Below are 20526 nucleotides of genomic sequence, written 5' to 3' on the forward strand. Positions count from 1 at the left end.
TTGTTGTTGTAAATGTGTTAGGCATGTATGCAAAAAATGTGAAAACACAGTAGATTGCTGGCTTGAAGAAGCAGATAAAAGACAAAGAAGACAAATGCAAAAAGAATTAGCAGGAAGGAAGAATGAAAAGTGTGAGAGTCTGCCTGTATGTGTGTCTGCACCACAAGAACCGACTAACCCACAGTATGTTTGTGTTTCTCCACATGAAATTGCGGTGAGACCGGCACCGCCAGAGTACAAAACACACTACCCAGGAGCCGGATTGACTGCACTGAAGTTCGACCCCGACCTTGACTGTTCTCCATCGAGACCCATCCAGCCGCGAGCACCAGCCGGACCGCAACTCGATGCACAAGAAGAAGAGAGAGAGAGACAAGCACGAGCCGTGCTGGCAGCGCAAGAGGCGCGAGAAGAGGAAGAGGACCGGGCTGCAAGAGCGGCAGCGCAGGCCGCGCGATATGAGCAGGAGGCGATAGAAGCCGCACGAGCAGAAACGCAACGGCAGCAAGAAGCGACGATGGCACTGGCACTCCAACAGCTAGCGGTGCAAGCGGCACAAGCAGTGCAAAAAGACTTTGCAGCGCAACAAGCGGCCAGGCACGTGGCCCAGGGCGAGGAGGACGAAATCACAGAGATCACGGACGAACAGAGAGGAGCCAAGCCGAAGAAGGTCGTCACAAGATCACAGGTCAGAGATGAAACAGTTAACATCACAGCCCCGATGGTGGAAGTGGCGGGACCGGACGGCTCGGTGATGGTCTACAGACCGTGGACTGTGACAGACATGAAAGAAGCGATGGCTCATCTGCCGAGCCCGGACGACGCAGGTGACAGATTTTCAAGCAAACTAGTCACTTTCTGTGAGGAGTTCAGCCCCACCACACAAGAACTGAAACGACTGTTAGCCGTGAAACTGGGGGCCACGAACTGGCACAAAGTGAGTTGCCACATGCCAACAACCGAACACCGAAGAGTGCATGGTGACTGGGCGCATGGAACCAACGCACAGTATGTAGGGGCAGTGAAGAAACTCGCAGAATAATTAAAAAAGGCGTTCCCAGCACGAGTGGACACAGAAAAGATCAACAGCTGTCGCCAGGTGAGAGAAGAGCCCGTTCGTGACTATTATGCCAGACTTTTTGATGCATTTCAGAAACACAGCGGTATGACAGAGCCGGAGGACAGAGGAGTGCAGCCAAGCACATGGGAGTGCCATCTGCAGAGCCGCTTCCTGGACGGGCTGAGACCAGAAATCTCACAAGCGGTGAAAGCGAGCTACATCGAGTGGCAGAACGGGCGACTTACAACCGCTTTAGCGCACGCTATGCATGCAGAAGAGCAGCTGCTGACAAAGAGAGACAAAGCCGTGAAATTGAAGGCGGACAGAGAGTTGCAGCTGGCCGCTGTACAGATCGAAGCTAGCACGAGTGCACCACCAGCGAGACAAAACTGGGCCAACAAGAAGAGGAAAGTGTATCAAGGAAAGTGGAAATGTGGACTTAGCGAGAGCAATGAACATGACTTTTTCAAATGCACGAAGTGCCGAGTTTGCAAGAATGAGGGACATTGGGCTAAGGATTGTCCGGAGATGATGAAGGCGGATTGACTGGAGAGGAACGGAGAACAGGAGAGGGGAGGGCGAGCGACAGGCATTCAACCGGCTGCGAGAAAGGGAAGTGAAATTTTTTTAACACACACACACAACACGCACAAATACACTGATTCACATAATGCTCTTTGCAATGAAGAAAATGCTTGCAAACCTTTATGTGTGACTGATGCAAATTTGAATAATGCTGTGTCTGCTGAATGTTTGAGAATGTACAAAGGTGCAGGGTTTTTAAGACTACCGAGATATCCCATGTTAGTTGATGGTACAATGGTAGATTTTCTTGTGGATTCGGGAGCAGCCCGATCCACAATAAGGCCATATGACTTGCCATGCAAACCCAGATTGACAGATGTAGTGTTTGAAAGCACGTCAGCGTCAGGGCATGATATTTCAGACAATTTCACTGTGCCGTTAGAATGCGAGACGGAGAGGGGCAGAACATTAAAACATGCGTTTTTGTGCTCTGCATCCTGTCCAGCTCCATTATTAGCGAGAGATCTGATGTGTGAGTTAAATTTGAAACTCACTGCTGGCCCGATGGGTATTGTAATTGAGGAAGAACAGCAGATGTGTTGTGCAAAATTTGAGCCACAGTGGGCTTACGAGTGGCAGATTAAAGATTCTGATTGGGCACAAATGATTTTGAAATTGGCAAAGGATCGCACAGTATCAGATAACAGAGAAATTATGATGCCTGACAAATTGCATTGCACGTCACATGTTGTTATTGAGCGTGAACTACAATTTGAGGAGGAGTGGTTTAACGGGACAGAAAATTAGAAAATGCGGTTTGATAAACTTTTTTGGAATGAGAATGTGTGTGCGCTCTCAGCTTGCCTGTCAGAAAAACAAATGCAGCTGTATTTGATAGCAGGAGTGTCCGCGCCACACTTGTCAGTAACCAAGGGCAGAGCGCAGAAATGGGAGGAGTTGGGCCCTTTTGTGAGAAAATGCATGACAGCCACAGATTGGGCTGAAAGGGGAGACGGGGTGAAACACAGTGAAAGTGCAGGGGCATCTATGCTAAGCTGTGATTTTGAGGTTGATGTACAGAGAACTGTGACTGCTATTGCAAAGAATGTAATGGAGAAACATGATCACGGAGCTATTTCTGCCACAGACATTAATCCTGTTCTGGCAGAAATACCTTCAACTTTGTGGGCAAAACACAAATATGATGTTGGTTTGATTAAAGGTTGTGAACCAGTGGTAATCACTCCAAAGTCTGATTACAGGCCGTGTCAACAGCAATATCCCCTGAAAAAGGAAGCATTGTTGGGGATCCGGCCAGTTTTTGAATCTCTCCTGAAAGAGAAAGTGATCATCCCGTGTCATGATTCTCCAGTACGTACACCTATTTTTCCAGTAAAAAAGACGTCAGCTGATCCAAACGATAATTCTTATCGATTCGTGCAAGATCTGATTTCGGTTAATTCAGCCGTTATTGCGAGAGCTGCGCGCGTACCGAACCCGTACACCATTTTGTCACAAATTCCGAAAGATGCAATGTATTTCACTGTGGTCGATTTGGCCAACGCTTTCTTTAGCGTTCCAGTGGATGAGGATAGTCAGTTCTGGTTTGCGTTTGATTTTGACAACAAAGGGTACACTTTTACTCGTTTGTGTCAGGGGTACTGCGAGTCTCCGACGATTTACAATGAAGCGCTCAGACGGAGTCTCGAACCGTTAATTTTATCGAACGGTACGGCATTGTTACAGTACGTCGACGACCTACTCGTCTGTTCGAGAGATAAGGCTACCTGTGTGGCTGGCAGTGTGACTCTCCTGAAACATTTGGAAAGGGAGGGGCACAAAGTCAGCCTGACAAAGCTGCAGTTTGTGAAGCAGGAAATAACCTTTTTGGGTCACACAATCACTCCAAACAGTAAAGCTCTCTCTAAGAAACGAGTTAAAGCGATTGCAGATGTACCAAGACCCATAACAAAGAAACAATTGTTATCATTCTTGGGAATGTGTGCATATTGTCGAACGTTTATTCCAAATTATGCACTGCTTGAAAAGCCCTTGAGAGCCCTCACAGCAGGGAAAGGCTTGAGATCATGTGACAAGATTGATTGGCCCACTGAAGCACAGGAAGCTTTTGAAACCTTGAAGCTGCAACTGACTCAGGCTCCAGCGTTGGGCCTGCCAGCAGTTGACAAACCATTCACACAAATGGTAGACGAGAAAAAAGGCTTTATGAGTTCAGTGCTCTTGCAAACCCATGGTGACAGGCTGAGACCAGTAGCGTATTTTTCAACGAAGCTTGATGCAGTCGCAGCAGGTCTGCCACTCTGCCTGAGGGCTGTGGCGGCTGCTGAGCTGGCTGTGCTGGCTTCGAGGGAATTTGTGGGGTATTCTGATTTGACTTTGATGGTCCCACACGCAGTCTCCATGATTTTGCAGGAGCAAAGAACATCACATTTGTCTACGGCCAGATGGCTGAGGTATCACACGATTTTGCTTGACATGCCGAACATAACTGTGAAAAGATGCACAACTTTGAACCCTGCCACACTTCTGCCAACAGAAGATGATGGAGAGGAACATCATTGTTGTCTATCAGCATTGGAACAGGTGTGTACACCACGTCCAGACCTGTTGGACACACCTTTGGAGAATTGTGACAATGTCCTCTTTGTGGATGGATCAGCTTCGAAAGATCCACAAACAGGTTTGAATAAGGTTGGTTTTGCGGTTACTACTGAATTTGACGTGTTGAAATCTGGCAAATTGCCATCAAATTATTCGGCTCAGGCAGCTGAATTGGTTGCTCTGACAGAAGCGTGTAAATTAATGACTGACAAATGTGTGACGATTTACACAGACTCGCGTTACGCATTCGGGATTACGCATGACTTTGGGGCAATTTGGGCACACAGGAATTTTTTGAAATCGGATGGACATCCGATATTGAACGCCTCACTTGTGGCTGAGCTTTTGGATGCCATTCTTTTGCCAGACAAGGTTGCAATCTGTAAATGCGCAGCGCACTCTAACGATAAAAGCTTTATCTCCACAGGAAACGCGAGAGCCGACGCGGCGGCGAAGGCCGCGGCAACGAAGGAGACAAAAGAAACGTCTTGTGCTTTGGTATCTGTGACTAACCCTGACATTTCTCTTTGTTTAGAAAGTATGCAGACTTTCTCCACAGGAGCAGAAAAACAGAAATGGAGGTCGTCTGGCTGCGGCCTCCAGGGGGGTGTGTGGATGAGTGATGATGGCATTCCTTGTTTACCCAAGCACTTCTTTCAGCATTATGCTAAGTTGACACATGGTTTTGATCACGTGTCAAAGGGAAGTATGGTAATGCAGCTGAAAGATTTATGGTTCACTAAGGGGTTTACAGTGTTCGCTGAAAATTTTTGCAAAAGATGTGTCATTTGCAACACACACAATGTGGCAAGAGGCATAAAAACACCATTAGCATCTCAACCAGCGCCAGCAGGTCCGTTTGAATATCTAATGATGGATTTCATCGAGTTAACCCCGTGTGGGAGACTGAAACACTGTCTGGTGATGGTTGACATGTGGTCAAAATGGATTGAGGTCTTCCCAACCTCGCAACAAGATTCGGCAGCAGTTGCAAAGGCCCTGTTAACCGAGATTGTTCCGAGATGGGGAATTCCAAGAAAAATCAGCTCTGACAATGGCAGACATTTTGTAAATGCTGCAATAAAGCAGGTAGGAGAGTTCTTGGGCATTGATATGAGAACACACTGCAGCTACGCGCCCTCATCAGGAGGAGCAGTAGAGAGGAGCAACCAGACAATCAAGAACAAATTGGCAAAATGTTGCGAAGAGACAGGTCTGTCTTGGGTTAAGGCCCTACCAATTGTACTGATGTACATGAGAATGAGGAAAAGAGTAAAAACAAACTTGAGCCCATTTGAAATTTTGTTTGGCAGACCACCATTCATGGGCATAGAAGGGGTAAGCAACGACTGCCATCAACGGATGTGTGTGAAAGTGACATGTTGAATTACTGCAAAGGAATGTCGTTATCAAACATTTCTGTGCAGGTGAAAGCTACCCAGGGGAAAGTTGCTGTGACGTTCTTACACGACGTCAGGCCTGGCGATTTCGTGGTGATTCGTGATCACAGGAGAAAGAGCTGGAAGGCGAAAAGGTGGCTTGGACCTTTCCAGGTGCTTCTGGTGACGCACACGGCGGTGAAGGTCGCGGAGAGGGCCACGTGGGTCAACCAAACCATTGCAGGAAGGTGCCGCCCATTGCGGAGGCGGAGCAATCGCAGGAGGAGGGTCAACGTCAATGACCGTCAAGATCCAGCTTTGAACAGCAAGTACCATTATCTGCACAAGAGCAAGGCCATGCAAAAGACACAACAAGGCCTGAAGACAGAGAAAAAACAATTGTGTGGTGTGAAAAGGTACAGACTGAAAAACAAACAAGATTAAAAATTCTTAGCGCCAGACTGCAAACGAAATCCGGCTGAAAACCGGTGACAACAGAACAGATAAGACTTTTGGTGCTTTAAAGACTGTATTTCTCTAACACTTTCTGGTCATACAGCTGAACTTTGATCAGAGTGACTGAGAACATGGAGCGTACGAGACCGTGGCATCCATTCAGAGTGCCAGGAATGTGTGGCCTGGTTAAGACCACATGCATAATGACTGTGTTGTCAGTGACAATTTGCTTGCTAATACTGCACTTCACAGCAGGTTTGAAAGTGTTATCAACAGGAGATCAAACCAACAGGACTGCAACAACAGAGAGGAACAACGCAACTCGACAACGTGCTAGGAGAGACGCATTCGAGGTGGAACCAGCGAGGGGTCTCGAGGGGAGCACGGTGACGGTCCAAGCGGGATCAAATGTGAGTTTCAGTTGCAACCCCAATCAAAAGAACTGTCCAGGCTGTGAGGGACGCAGCGAGGAGTACGCAGGCTTCTACTTCTGCGAACACCCATGTAAGTGGGGCGACGTGAAAGCATACGCAGCCAACTTCAAGTGGGGCAAAGACAAAAGATTCAAGGTATTTGCAAAACACAGACTAAGCAATAACAGGTACGGGATGACGGTCGAGCTAACACAAGTAAGACTGTCAGACCAAGGCAAGTACTATTGTGGACTAGATTTAGAGGGAACGGACTGGTATGAAGAAATTGACATTATTGTAAATGAGGCAGTCCCAACTTTAAAACCTTGTGTAACACCTGAGGTCGAACGAGAAGCAAGGGACGAGCTGGCATGGATGGAGAACGGAGACATGGGAAAGGGTCAAGGAAATCCTGAAGTGCAGAAAGCCATGATGAAATGTCAAGGTAACAAGGCCTGTGCTCTGGCTATGCTGCAGAAAGAGGAATTAGAGATAACGACGAGCTGCTGGCTTTGTTTGCAAATGTCACACGCGTGGAAGGCTGTCCCACTGACTGTAGCAACAGCTAATGTAACAAAGTGTCTGATTCCACAACAAATGACTGATGTGCTTTTAGCAGCAGCTGAGCTGGAGAAAGGAGAGACACCAACGAAACAACCTGAGGACAGCTGTGACAACATTCGACGGTATAACAACACTGATATAGCAATTCCACCACTTAGAGTAACACATGAGAAAGGTGATGTGTGCGTTTGTTCAGATGCACAGAGACTTTTCACAACAGGATGGTCTGACTGCAGGGTCAGAATCAACATGAAAGGCGGGACAGTGAACAATTGCACAGCGACACTCAACGGCAAAGAAATTAGTTTCACATGTCCATTTGGTAAACTGTATGAGACTTCACCAGCAGCAGTGTGGGTTTGTGGTAACAGAGCATTTCACAGGATGCCTAAACACGGGTGGTCAGGGTGCTGTTATCCAGCTTTGATAAATGTGGGAACATCTGTGTATTTGCCAAACAAAACGCCGAGGGCGTTAAGATTAAGTGTTAAGATTTTGCCTGGGGTTTTGCCAAGCCATTATTCGGGGTACACATTATCTGATCCATGGACGACACCTGGGGCAAATGTTGGGTGGTCTATTTTCCTAGGGGTGGGAACGACAGTAACGATAAACAAGCTAAATGGGTTAGCGTGGTCTGTACTAGCAATAGCAAATGCTACTGAAAATGCTATAAACATGATAAATGATGAGATGAGACATTTAAGAGAGGCAGTTATCCAGAATCGTTTAGCCTTAGATTTGATTACAGCAGAACGAGGAGGGGTTTGTAAAATGCTAGGTGTGTCTTGCTGTTTCAATATTCCAGATTACAGTGACAACATAACAGATGTAATTGAGCACATGAGAAGGGCAGTGCAGGAGCCTGAACCAGTGAATGAAAACTGGCTGACCTGGATAATGCATCTGGGGGATGGCTGGGGATTTTGGTTGATTCAAACTGTGTTGCCAATTTTAGTTATAATATTACTGATCTTGTTATGCATACCATGTTTTATACAGGGGGTGACTATGTTAGTGCAAAAACTGGTTAAAGTGGGAATGTCTGTTCAATTGGTGAAAATGACAGTCTATCCAAACGATGATGATATTGATGAACACCAGTATGATGACACCAGTAGCGGAAGTTACAGTGAAACGTGTTAATTGAGTTAAAATGTTTTTTCCCTTGTCTGAGAACGGGTGATATGCCATGAGAGGGCGGAAAAGGACAGGGTTTGAAACTGGGGTTTTATCACAATTTTATGATTTGAATTTGATGTGTTTGTTTTCCTACTGTGCTATAATCTTTTTCCTTACTAGTGTGACTGCGGTAGTGAGCCCGGCATTAGTAAACCTATTTACGTGCTTGCTAAAATATTATGGGGACTTTCCCCCACAAAAACAGCCTTATGCTTTTTCATTCTAAACTTTTTCATCACAGGTTCAAGGAGGGTGATTTTTATGATGTAATGACTTGAACTTGCATTTATTATTGCATTTATTATTTACCATTATTATTTTACTACTATTATTACAGTGTTTGATTAATCAAGTTATCAGAGACTGATAAACAGAGAGGAGTGTTATGGAAATTTTCAGTATTACTTGTGTTTCAGTGATTCATAATGAAGGCCCATCTGTTTTTCTGACTTACAGTGAGAGGGGGCTTTGTGATAATTTGCTGTGTTGGGGAGTCAGTGAGGATAAGGGAAGGCACATGGTCAAAGGGTCATCTTGAGTGCATTTGTACGTTATAGCCTAAAGGTTAAGGCCTCGTGAGCCCTCGTGAGCCAGTTAAAGAATAAGGAAGACAGACTGGTATCTATATCTCTCTTCGGAAGGGAGGGAAATAAGTAAAAGGCCTTGGGGGGAATAAGATATAAAAATGGACAGAAACTGCTTCTCCTTATCTCTCCTCACTGACTCGCTCATGTGTGTTGGTGACGAAGATCTCTCTTGCAAGAGAATAAATACTTTTATAACTTTTGATTTGATTCTGAGTGTCCCTTATTCAGTGATGATGTTTGTTTGAATTCTTGCCACAACAATGCCACTATCCACTGACACATGTCACAAGTTTTACTGAAACATGCCACTATCCACTGACACATGTCACAAGTTTTACTGAAACATGCCACTATCCACTGACACATGTCACAAGTTTTACTGAAACATGCCACTATCCACTGACACATGTCACAAGTTTTACTGAAACATGTCACTATCCACTGACACATGTCACAAGTTTTACTGGCACATGTCACTATCCACTGACACATGTCACAAGTTTTACTGAAACATGCCACTATCCACTGACACATGTCACAAGTTTTACTGAAACATGCCACTATCCACTGACACATGTCACAAGTTTTACTGAAACATGCCACTATCCACTGACACATGACACAAGTTTTACTGGCACATGCCACTATCCACTGACACGTCACAAGTTTTACTGGCACATGTCACTATCCACTGACACATGTCACAAGTTTTACTGAAACATGCCACTATCCACTGACACATGTCACAAGTTTTACTGAAACATGCCACTATCCACTGACACATGTCACAAGTTTTACTGAAACATGTCACTATCCACTGACACATGTCACAAGTTTTACTGGCACATGTCACTATCCACTGACACATGTCACAAGTTTTACTGAAACATGCCACTATCCACTGACACATGTCACAAGTTTTACTGAAACATGTCACTATCCACTGACACATGTCACAAGTTTTACTGAAACATGCCACTATCCACTGACACATGTCACAAGTTTTACTGGCACATGCCACTATCCACTGACACATGTCACAAGTTTTACTGAAACATGTCACTATCCACTGACACGTCACAAGTTTTACTGAAACATGCCACTATCCACTGACACATGTCACAAGTTTTACTGAAACATGCCACTATCCACTGACACATGACACAAGTTTTACTGAAACATGCCACTATCCACTGACACATGTCACAAGTTTTACTGGCACATGTCACAAGTTTTACTGGCACATGTCACTATCCACTGACACATGTCACAAGTTTTACTGAAACATGTCACTATCCACTGACACATGTCACAAGTTTTACTGAAACATGTCACTATCCACTGACACATGTCACAAGTTTTACTGGCACATGTCACTATCCACTGACACATGTCACAAGTTTTACTGAAACATGTCACTATCCACTGACACATGTCACAAGTTTTACTGGCACATGTCACTATCCACTGACACATGTCACAAGTTTTACTGGCACATGCCACTATCCACTGACACATGTCACAAGTTTTACTGAAACATGTCACTATCCACTGACACATGTCACAAGTTTTACTGGCACATGTCACTATCCACTGACACATGTCACAAGTTTTACTGAAACATGCCACTATCCACTGACACATGTCACAAGTTTTACTGAAACATGCCACTATCCACTGACACATGTCACAAGTTTTACTGAAACATGCCACTATCCACTGACACATGTCACAAGTTTTACTGAAACATGCCACTATCCACTGACACATGTCACAAGTTTTACTGAAACATGTCACTATCCACTGACACATGTCACAAGTTTTACTGAAACATGTCACTATCCACTGACACATGTCACAAGTTTTACTGAAACATGTCACTATCCACTGACACGTCACAAGTTTTACTGAAACATGCCACTATCCACTGACACATGTCACAAGTTTTACTGAAACATGTCACTATCCACTGACACGTCACAAGTTTTACTGAAACATGCCACTATCCACTGACACATGTCACAAGTTTTACTGAAACATGCCACTATCCACTGACACATGTCACAAGTTTTACTGAAACATGCCACTATCCACTGACACGTCACAAGTTTTACTGAAACATGCCACTATCCACTGACACATGTCACAAGTTTTACTGGCACATGTCACAAGTTTTACTGGCACATGTCACTATCCACTGACACATGTCACAAGTTTTACTGAAACATGTCACTATCCACTGACACATGTCACAAGTTTTACTGGCACATGCCACTATCCACTGACACATGTCACAAGTTTTACTGAAACATGCCACTATCCACTGACACATGACACAAGTTTTACTGAAACATGCCACTATCCACTGACACATGTCACAAGTTTTACTGGCACATGTCACAAGTTTTACTGAAACATGTCACTATCCACTGACACATGTCACAAGTTTTACTGGCACATGTCACTATCCACTGACACATGTCACAAGTTTTACTGAAACATGCCACTATCCACTGACACATGTCACAAGTTTTACTGGCACATGCCACTATCCACTGACACGTCACAAGTTTTACTGAAACATGCCACTATCCACTGACACATGTCACAAGTTTTACTGAAACATGCCACTATCCACTGACACATGTCACAAGTTTTACTGGCACATGCCACTATCCACTGACACATGTCACAAGTTTTACTGAAACATGCCACTATCCACTGACACATGTCACAAGTTTTACTGAAACATGCCACTATCCACTGACACATGTCACAAGTTTTACTGAAACATGCCACTATCCACTGACACATGTCACAAGTTTTACTGGCACATGCCACTATCCACTGACACATGTCACAAGTTTTACTGAAACATGCCACTATCCACTGACACGTCACAAGTTTTACTGAAACATGTCACTATCCACTGACACATGTCACGAGTTTTACTGAAACATGTCACTATCCACTGACACATGTCACAAGTTTTACTGAAACATGTCACTATCCACTGACACATGTCACAAGTTTTACTGAAACATGCCACTATCCACTGACACATGTCACAAGTTTTACTGAAACATGTCACTATCCACTGACACATGTCACAAGTTTTACTGAAACATGCCACTATCCACTGACACATGTCACAAGTTTTACTGAAACATGCCACTATCCACTGACACATGTCACAAGTTTTACTGGCACATGTCACTATCCACTGACACATGACACAAGTTTTACTGAAACATGCCACTATCCACTGACACATGTCACGAGTTTTACTGAAACATGTCACTATCCACTGACACATGTCACGAGTTTTACTGAAACATGCCACTATCCACTGACACATGTCACAAGTTTTACTGGCACATGTCACTATCCACTGACACATGTCACAAGTTTTACTGAAACATGCCACTATCCACTGACACATGTCACAAGTTTTACTGGCACATGTCACTATCCACTGACACATGTCACAAGTTTTACTGAAACATGCCACTATCCACTGACACATGTCACAAGTTTTACTGGCACATGTCACTATCCACTGACACATGACACAAGTTTTACTGGCACATGTCACTATCCACTGACACATGTCACAAGTTTTACTGAAACATGCCACTATCCACTGACACATGTCACAAGTTTTACTGAAACATGTCACTATCCACTGACACATGTCACAAGTTTTACTGGCACATGCCACTATCCACTGACACATGTCACAAGTTTTACTGGCACATGCCACTATCCACTGACACATGTCACAAGTTTTACTGGCACATGCCACTATCCACTGACACATGTCACAAGTTTTACTGAAACATGCCACTATCCACTGACACATGTCACAAGTTTTACTGGCACATGCCACTATCCACTGACACATGTCACAAGTTTTACTGAAACATGCCACTATCCACTGACACATGTCACAAGTTTTACTGAAACATGCCACTATCCACTGACACGTCACAAGTTTTACTGAAACATGCCACTATCCACTGACACATGTCACAAGTTTTACTGGCACATGCCACTATCCACTGACACATGTCACAAGTTTTACTGGCACATGCCACTATCCACTGACACATGTCACAAGTTTTACTGGCACATGCCACTATCCACTGACACATGTCACAAGTTTTACTGAAACATGCCACTATCCACTGACACATGTCACAAGTTTTACTGAAACATGCCACTATCCACTGACACATGTCACAAGTTTTACTGAAACATGCCACTATCCACTGACACATGTCACAAGTTTTACTGGCACATGTCACTATCCACTGACACATGACACAAGTTTTACTGGCACATGTCACTATCCACTGACACATGTCACAAGTTTTACTGAAACATGCCACTATCCACTGACACATGTCACAAGTTTTACTGAAACCTGCCACTATCCACTGACACATGACACAAGTTTTACTGAAACATGTCACTATCCACTGACACATGTCACGAGTTTTACTGAAACATGTCACTATCCACTGACACATGTCACGAGTTTTACTGAAACATGCCACTATCCACTGACACATGTCACAAGTTTTACTGGCACATGTCACTATCCACTGACACATGTCACAAGTTTTACTGAAACATGCCACTATCCACTGACACATGTCACAAGTTTTACTGGCACATGTCACTATCCACTGACACATGTCACAAGTTTTACTGAAACATGCCACTATCCACTGACACATGTCACAAGTTTTACTGGCACATGTCACTATCCACTGACACATGACACAAGTTTTACTGGCACATGTCACTATCCACTGACACATGTCACAAGTTTTACTGAAACATGCCACTATCCACTGACACATGTCACAAGTTTTACTGAAACATGCCACTATCCACTGACACATGTCACAAGTTTTACTGAAACATGTCACTATCCACTGACACATGTCACAAGTTTTACTGGCACATGCCACTATCCACTGACACATGTCACAAGTTTTACTGGCACATGCCACTATCCACTGACACATGTCACAAGTTTTACTGGCACATGCCACTATCCACTGACACATGTCACAAGTTTTACTGAAACATGCCACTATCCACTGACACATGTCACAAGTTTTACTGGCACATGCCACTATCCACTGACACATGTCACAAGTTTTACTGAAACATGCCACTATCCACTGACACATGTCACAAGTTTTACTGAAACATGCCACTATCCACTGACACGTCACAAGTTTTACTGAAACATGCCACTATCCACTGACACATGTCACAAGTTTTACTGGCACATGCCACTATCCACTGACACATGTCACAAGTTTTACTGGCACATGCCACTATCCACTGACACATGTCACAAGTTTTACTGGCACATGCCACTATCCACTGACACATGTCACAAGTTTTACTGGCACATGCCACTATCCACTGACACATGTCACAAGTTTTACTGAAACATGCCACTATCCACTGACACATGTCACAAGTTTTACTGAAACATGCCACTATCCACTGACACATGTCACAAGTTTTACTGAAACATGTCACTATCCACTGACACATGTCACAAGTTTTACTGGCACATGTCACTATCCACTGACACATGTCACAAGTTTTACTGAAACATGTCACTATCCACTGACACATGTCACAAGTTTTACTGGCACATGTCACTATCCACTGACACATGTCACAAGTTTTACTGGCACATGCCACTATCCACTGACACATGTCACAAGTTTTACTGAAACATGTCACTATCCACTGACACATGACACAAGTTTTACTGACACATGTCACAAGTTTTACTGAAACATGCCACTATCCACTGACACATGTCACAAGTTTTACTGAAACATGCCACTATCCACTGACACATGTCACAAGTTTTACTGAAACATGCCACTATCCACTGACACATGTCACAAGTTTTACTGAAACATGCCACTATCCACTGACACATGTCACAAGTTTTACTGAAACATGTCACTATCCACTGACACATGTCACAAGTTTTACTGAAACATGTCACTATCCACTGACACATGTCACAAGTTTTACTGAAACATGTCACTATCCACTGACACGTCACAAGTTTTACTGAAACATGCCACTATCCACTGACACATGTCACAAGTTTTACTGAAACATGTCACTATCCACTGACACGTCACAAGTTTTACTGAAACATGCCACTATCCACTGACACATGTCACAAGTTTTACTGAAACATGCCACTATCCACTGACACATGTCACAAGTTTTACTGAAACATGCCACTATCCACTGACACGTCACAAGTTTTACTGAAACATGCCACTATCCACTGACACATGTCACAAGTTTTACTGGCACATGTCACAAGTTTTACTGGCACATGTCACTATCCACTGACACATGTCACAAGTTTTACTGAAACATGTCACTATCCACTGACACATGTCACAAGTTTTACTGGCACATGCCACTATCCACTGACACATGTCACAAGTTTTACTGAAACATGCCACTATCCACTGACACATGTCACAAGTTTTACTGGCACATGTCACAAGTTTTACTGAAACATGTCACTATCCACTGACACATGTCACAAGTTTTACTGGCACATGTCACTATCCACTGACACATGTCACAAGTTTTACTGAAACATGCCACTATCCACTGACACATGTCACAAGTTTTACTGGCACATGCCACTATCCACTGACACGTCACAAGTTTTACTGAAACATGCCACTATCCACTGACACATGTCACAAGTTTTACTGAAACATGCCACTATCCACTGACACATGTCACAAGTTTTACTGGCACATGCCACTATCCACTGACACATGTCACAAGTTTTACTGAAACATGCCACTATCCACTGACACATGTCACAAGTTTTACTGAAACATGCCACTATCCACTGACACATGTCACAAGTTTTACTGAAACATGCCACTATCCACTGACACATGTCACAAGTTTTACTGGCACATGCCACTATCCACTGACACATGTCACAAGTTTTACTGAAACATGCCACTATCCACTGACACATGTCACAAGTTTTACTGAAACATGCCACTATCCACTGACACATGTCACAAGTTTTACTGGCACATGTCACAAGTTTTACTGAAACATGCCACTATCCACTGACACATGTCACAAGTTTTACTGAAACATGCCACTATCCACTGACACATGTCACAAGTTTTACTGAAACATGCCACTATCCACTGACACATGTCACAAGTTTTACTGGCACATGCCACTATCCACTGACACATGTCACAAGTTTTACTGAAACATGCCACTATCCACTGACACATGTCACAAGTTTTACTGAAACATGCCACTATCCACTGACACATGTCACAAGTTTTACTGGCACATGTCACAAGTTTTACTGAAACATGTCACTATCCACTGACACATGTCACAAGTTTTACTGGCACATGTCACTATCCACTGACACATGTCACAAGTTTTACTGAAACATGCCACTATCCACTGACACATGTCACAAGTTTTACTGGCACATGCCACTATCCACTGACACGTCACAAGTTTTACTGAAACATGCCACTATCCACTGACACATGTCACAAGTTTTACTGAAACATGCCACTATCCACTGACACATGTCACAAGTTTTACTGGCACATGCCACTATCCACTGACACATGTCACAAGTTTTACTGAAACATGCCACTATCCACTGACACATGTCACAAGTTTTACTGAAACATGCCACTATCCACTGACACATGTCACAAGTTTTACTGAAACATGCCACTATCCACTGACACATGTCACAAGTTTTACTGGCACATGCCACTATCCACTGACACATGTCACAAGTTTTACTGAAACATGCCACTATCCACTGACACGTCACAAGTTTTACTGACACATGTCACAAGTTTTACTGAAACATGTCACTATCCACTGACACATGTCACGAGTTTTACTGAAACATGTCACTATCCACTGACACATGTCACAAGTTTTACTGAAACATGTCACTATCCACTGACACATGTCACAAGTTTTACTGAAACATGCCACTATCCACTGACACATGTCACAAGTTTTACTGAAACATGTCACTATCCACTGACACATGTCACAAGTTTTACTGAAACATGCCACTATCCACTGACACATGTCACAAGTTTTACTGAAACATGCCACTATCCACTGACACATGTCACAAGTTTTACTGGCACATGTCACTATCCACTGACACATGACACAAGTTTTACTGAAACATGCCACTATCCACTGACACATGTCACGAGTTTTACTGAAACATGTCACTATCCACTGACACATGTCACGAGTTTTACTGAAACATGCCACTATCCACTGACACATGTCACAAGTTTTACTGGCACATGTCACTATCCACTGACACATGTCACAAGTTTTACTGAAACATGCCACTATCCACTGACACATGTCACAAGTTTTACTGGCACATGTCACTATCCACTGACACATGTCACAAGTTTTACTGAAACATGCCACTATCCACTGACACATGTCACAAGTTTTACTGGCACATGTCACTATCCACTGACACATGTCACAAGTTTTACTGGCACATGTCACTATCCACTGACACATGACACAAGTTTTACTGGCACATGTCACTATCCACTGACACATGTCACAAGTTTTACTGAAACATGCCACTATCCACTGACACATGTCACAAGTTTTACTGAAACATGTCACTATCCACTGACACATGTCACAAGTTTTACTGGCACATGCCACTATCCACTGACACATGTCACAAGTTTTACTGGCACATGCCACTATCCACTGACACATGTCACAAGTTTTACTGGCACATGCCACTATCCACTGACACATGTCACAAGTTTTACTGAAACATGCCACTATCCACTGACACATGTCACAAGTTTTACTGGCACATGCCACTATCCACTGACACATGTCACAAGTTTTACTGAAACATGCCACTATCCACTGACACATGTCACAAGTTTTACTGAAACATGCCACTATCCACTGACACGTCACAAGTTTTACTGAAACATGCCACTATCCACTGACACATGTCACAAGTTTTACTGGCACATGCCACTATCCACTGACACATGTCACAAGTTTTACTGGCACATGCCACTATCCACTGACACATGTCACAAGTTTTACTGGCACATGCCACTATCCACTGACACATGTCACAAGTTTTACTGAAACATGCCACTATCCACTGACACATGTCACAAGTTTTACTGAAACATGCCACTATCCACTGACACATGTCACAAGTTTTACTGAAACATGCCACTATCCACTGACACATGTCACAAGTTTTACTGGCACATGTCACTATCCACTGACACATGACACAAGTTTTACTGGCACATGTCACTATCCACTGACACATGTCACAAGTTTTACTGAAACATGCCACTATCCACTGACACATGTCACAAGTTTTACTGAAACCTGCCACTATCCACTGACACATGACACAAGTTTTACTGAAACATGTCACTATCCACTGACACATGTCACGAGTTTTACTGAAACATGCCACTATCCACTGACACATGTCACAAGTTTTACTGGCACATGTCACTATCCACTGACACATGTCACAAGTTTTACTGAAACATGCCACTATCCACTGACACATGTCACAAGTTTTACTGGCACATGTCACTATCCACTGACACATGTCACAAGTTTTACTGAAACATGCCACTATCCACTGACACATGACACAAGTTTTACTGAAACATGCCACTATCCACTGACACATGTCACAAGTTTTACTGGCACATGTCACTATCCACTGACACATGTCACAAGTTTTACTGGCACATGCCACTATTCCACTGACACATGTCACAAGTTTTACTGGCACATGCCACTATCCACTGACACATGTCACAAGTTTTACTGGCACATGTCACTATCCACTGACACATGACACAAGTTTTACTGGCACATGTCACTATCCACTGACACATGTCACAAGTTTTACTGAAACATGCCACTATCCACTGACACATGTCACAAGTTTTACTGAAACATGCCACTATCCACTGACACATGTCACAAGTTTTACTGAAACATGTCACTATCCACTGACACATGTCACAAGTTTTACTGGCACATGCCACTATCCACTGACACATGTCACAAGTTTTACTGGCACATGCCACTATCCACTGACACATGTCACAAGTTTTACTGGCACATGCCACTATCCACTGACACATGTCACAAGTTTTACTGAAACATGCCACTATCCACTGACACATGTCACAAGTTTTACTGGCACATGCCACTATCCACTGACACATGTCACAAGTTTTACTGAAACATGCCACTATCCACTGACACATGTCACAAGTTTTACTGAAACATGCCACTATCCACTGACACGTCACAAGTTTTACTGAAACATGCCACTATCCACTGACACATGTCACAAGTTTTACTGGCACATGCCACTATCCACTGACACATGTCACAAGTTTTACTGGCACATGCCACTATCCACTGACACATGTCACAAGTTTTACTGGCACATGCCACTATCCACTGACACATGTCACAAGTTTTACTGGCACATGCCACTATCCACTGACACATGTCACAAGTTTTACTGAAACATGCCACTATCCACTGACACGTCACAAGTTTTACTGGCACATGCCACTATCCACTGACACATGTCACAAGTTTTACTGAAACATGCCACTATCCACTGACACATGTCACAAGTTTTACTGGCACATGCCACTATCCACTGACACATGACACAAGTTTTACTGGCACATGTCACTATCCACTGACACATGTCACAAGTTTTACTGAAACATGCCACTATCCACTGACACATGTCACAAGTTTTACTGAAACCTGCCACTATCCACTGACACATGTCACAAGTTTTACTGGCACATGCCACTATCCACTGACACATGTCACAAGTTTTACTGAAACATGCCACTATCCACTGACACATGTCACAAGTTTTACTGAAACATGCCACTATCCACTGACACATGTCACAAGTTTTACTGGCACATGCCACTATCCACTGACACATGTCACAAGTTTTACTGAAACATGCCACTATCCACTGACACGTCACAAGTTTTACTGAAACATGTCACTATCCACTGACACATGTCACGAGTTTTACTGAAACATGTCACTATCCACTGACACATGTCACAAGTTTTACTGAAACATGTCACTATCCACTGACACATGTCACAAGTTTTACTGAAACATGCCACTATCCACTGACACATGTCACAAGTTTTACTGAAACATGTCACTATCCACTGACACATGTCACAAGTTTTACTGAAACATGCCACTATCCACTGACACATGTCACAAGTTTTACTGAAACATGCCACTATCCACTGACACATGTCACAAGTTTTACTGGCACATGTCACTATCCACTGACACATGACACAAGTTTTACTGAAACATGCCACTATCCACTGACACATGTCACGAGTTTTACTGAAACATGTCACTATCCACTGACACATGTCACGAGTTTTACTGAAACATGCCACTATCCACTGACACATGTCACAAGTTTTACTGGCACATGTCACTATCCACTGACACATGTCACAAGTTTTACTGAAACATGCCACTATCCACTGACACATGTCACAAGTTTTACTGGCACATGTCACTATCCACTGACA

The 20526-nt window shown here is 43.5% G+C and overlaps 1 protein-coding gene across 2 annotated transcripts; it reads left to right on the forward strand.

The window, feature by feature from the left end:
- Positions 1 to 3348: 3348 nt before the first annotated feature.
- LOC306985787 (uncharacterized protein) lies at positions 3349 to 8983 on the forward strand. Of its 2 annotated transcripts, none has more exons than XR_013794859.1 (2): positions 3349 to 4297; positions 4743 to 4959. XR_013794859.1 is itself a non-coding variant. In XM_079588448.1 (2 exons), the coding sequence occupies exons 1-2, from the start codon at positions 3584 to 3586 to the stop codon at positions 6028 to 6030; spliced, it is 1110 nt and encodes a 369-aa protein (XP_079444574.1). In that variant the 5' UTR covers positions 3349 to 3583; the 3' UTR covers positions 6031 to 8983. The 2 variants fall into 2 exon arrangements, 1 of the variants encoding a protein (XP_079444574.1); XM_079588448.1 differs by lacking the exon at positions 4743 to 4959 and adding an exon at positions 5635 to 8983.
- The last annotated feature ends 11543 nt before the right edge of the window (positions 8984 to 20526 follow it).

This window comes from Phoxinus phoxinus, assembly GCF_949152265.1.
Source record: "Phoxinus phoxinus genome assembly, chromosome: 18".
In the NCBI taxonomy this organism is placed as follows: Eukaryota; Metazoa; Chordata; class Actinopteri; order Cypriniformes; family Leuciscidae; genus Phoxinus; species Phoxinus phoxinus.

What these genes read in the sequence shown, in the direction of transcription:
- LOC306985787 (XM_079588448.1), top strand. Translation starts at nt 3,584, where the DNA reads ATGTGTGCATATTGTCGAACGTTTATTCCAAATTATGCACTGCTTGAA. An exon ending in CACAAACAGGTTTGAATAAG is followed by an intron (nt 4,298 to 5,634) that starts GTTGGTTTTGCG and finishes ATTTCTGTGCAG; the next exon opens with GTGAAAGCTACCCAGGGGAA.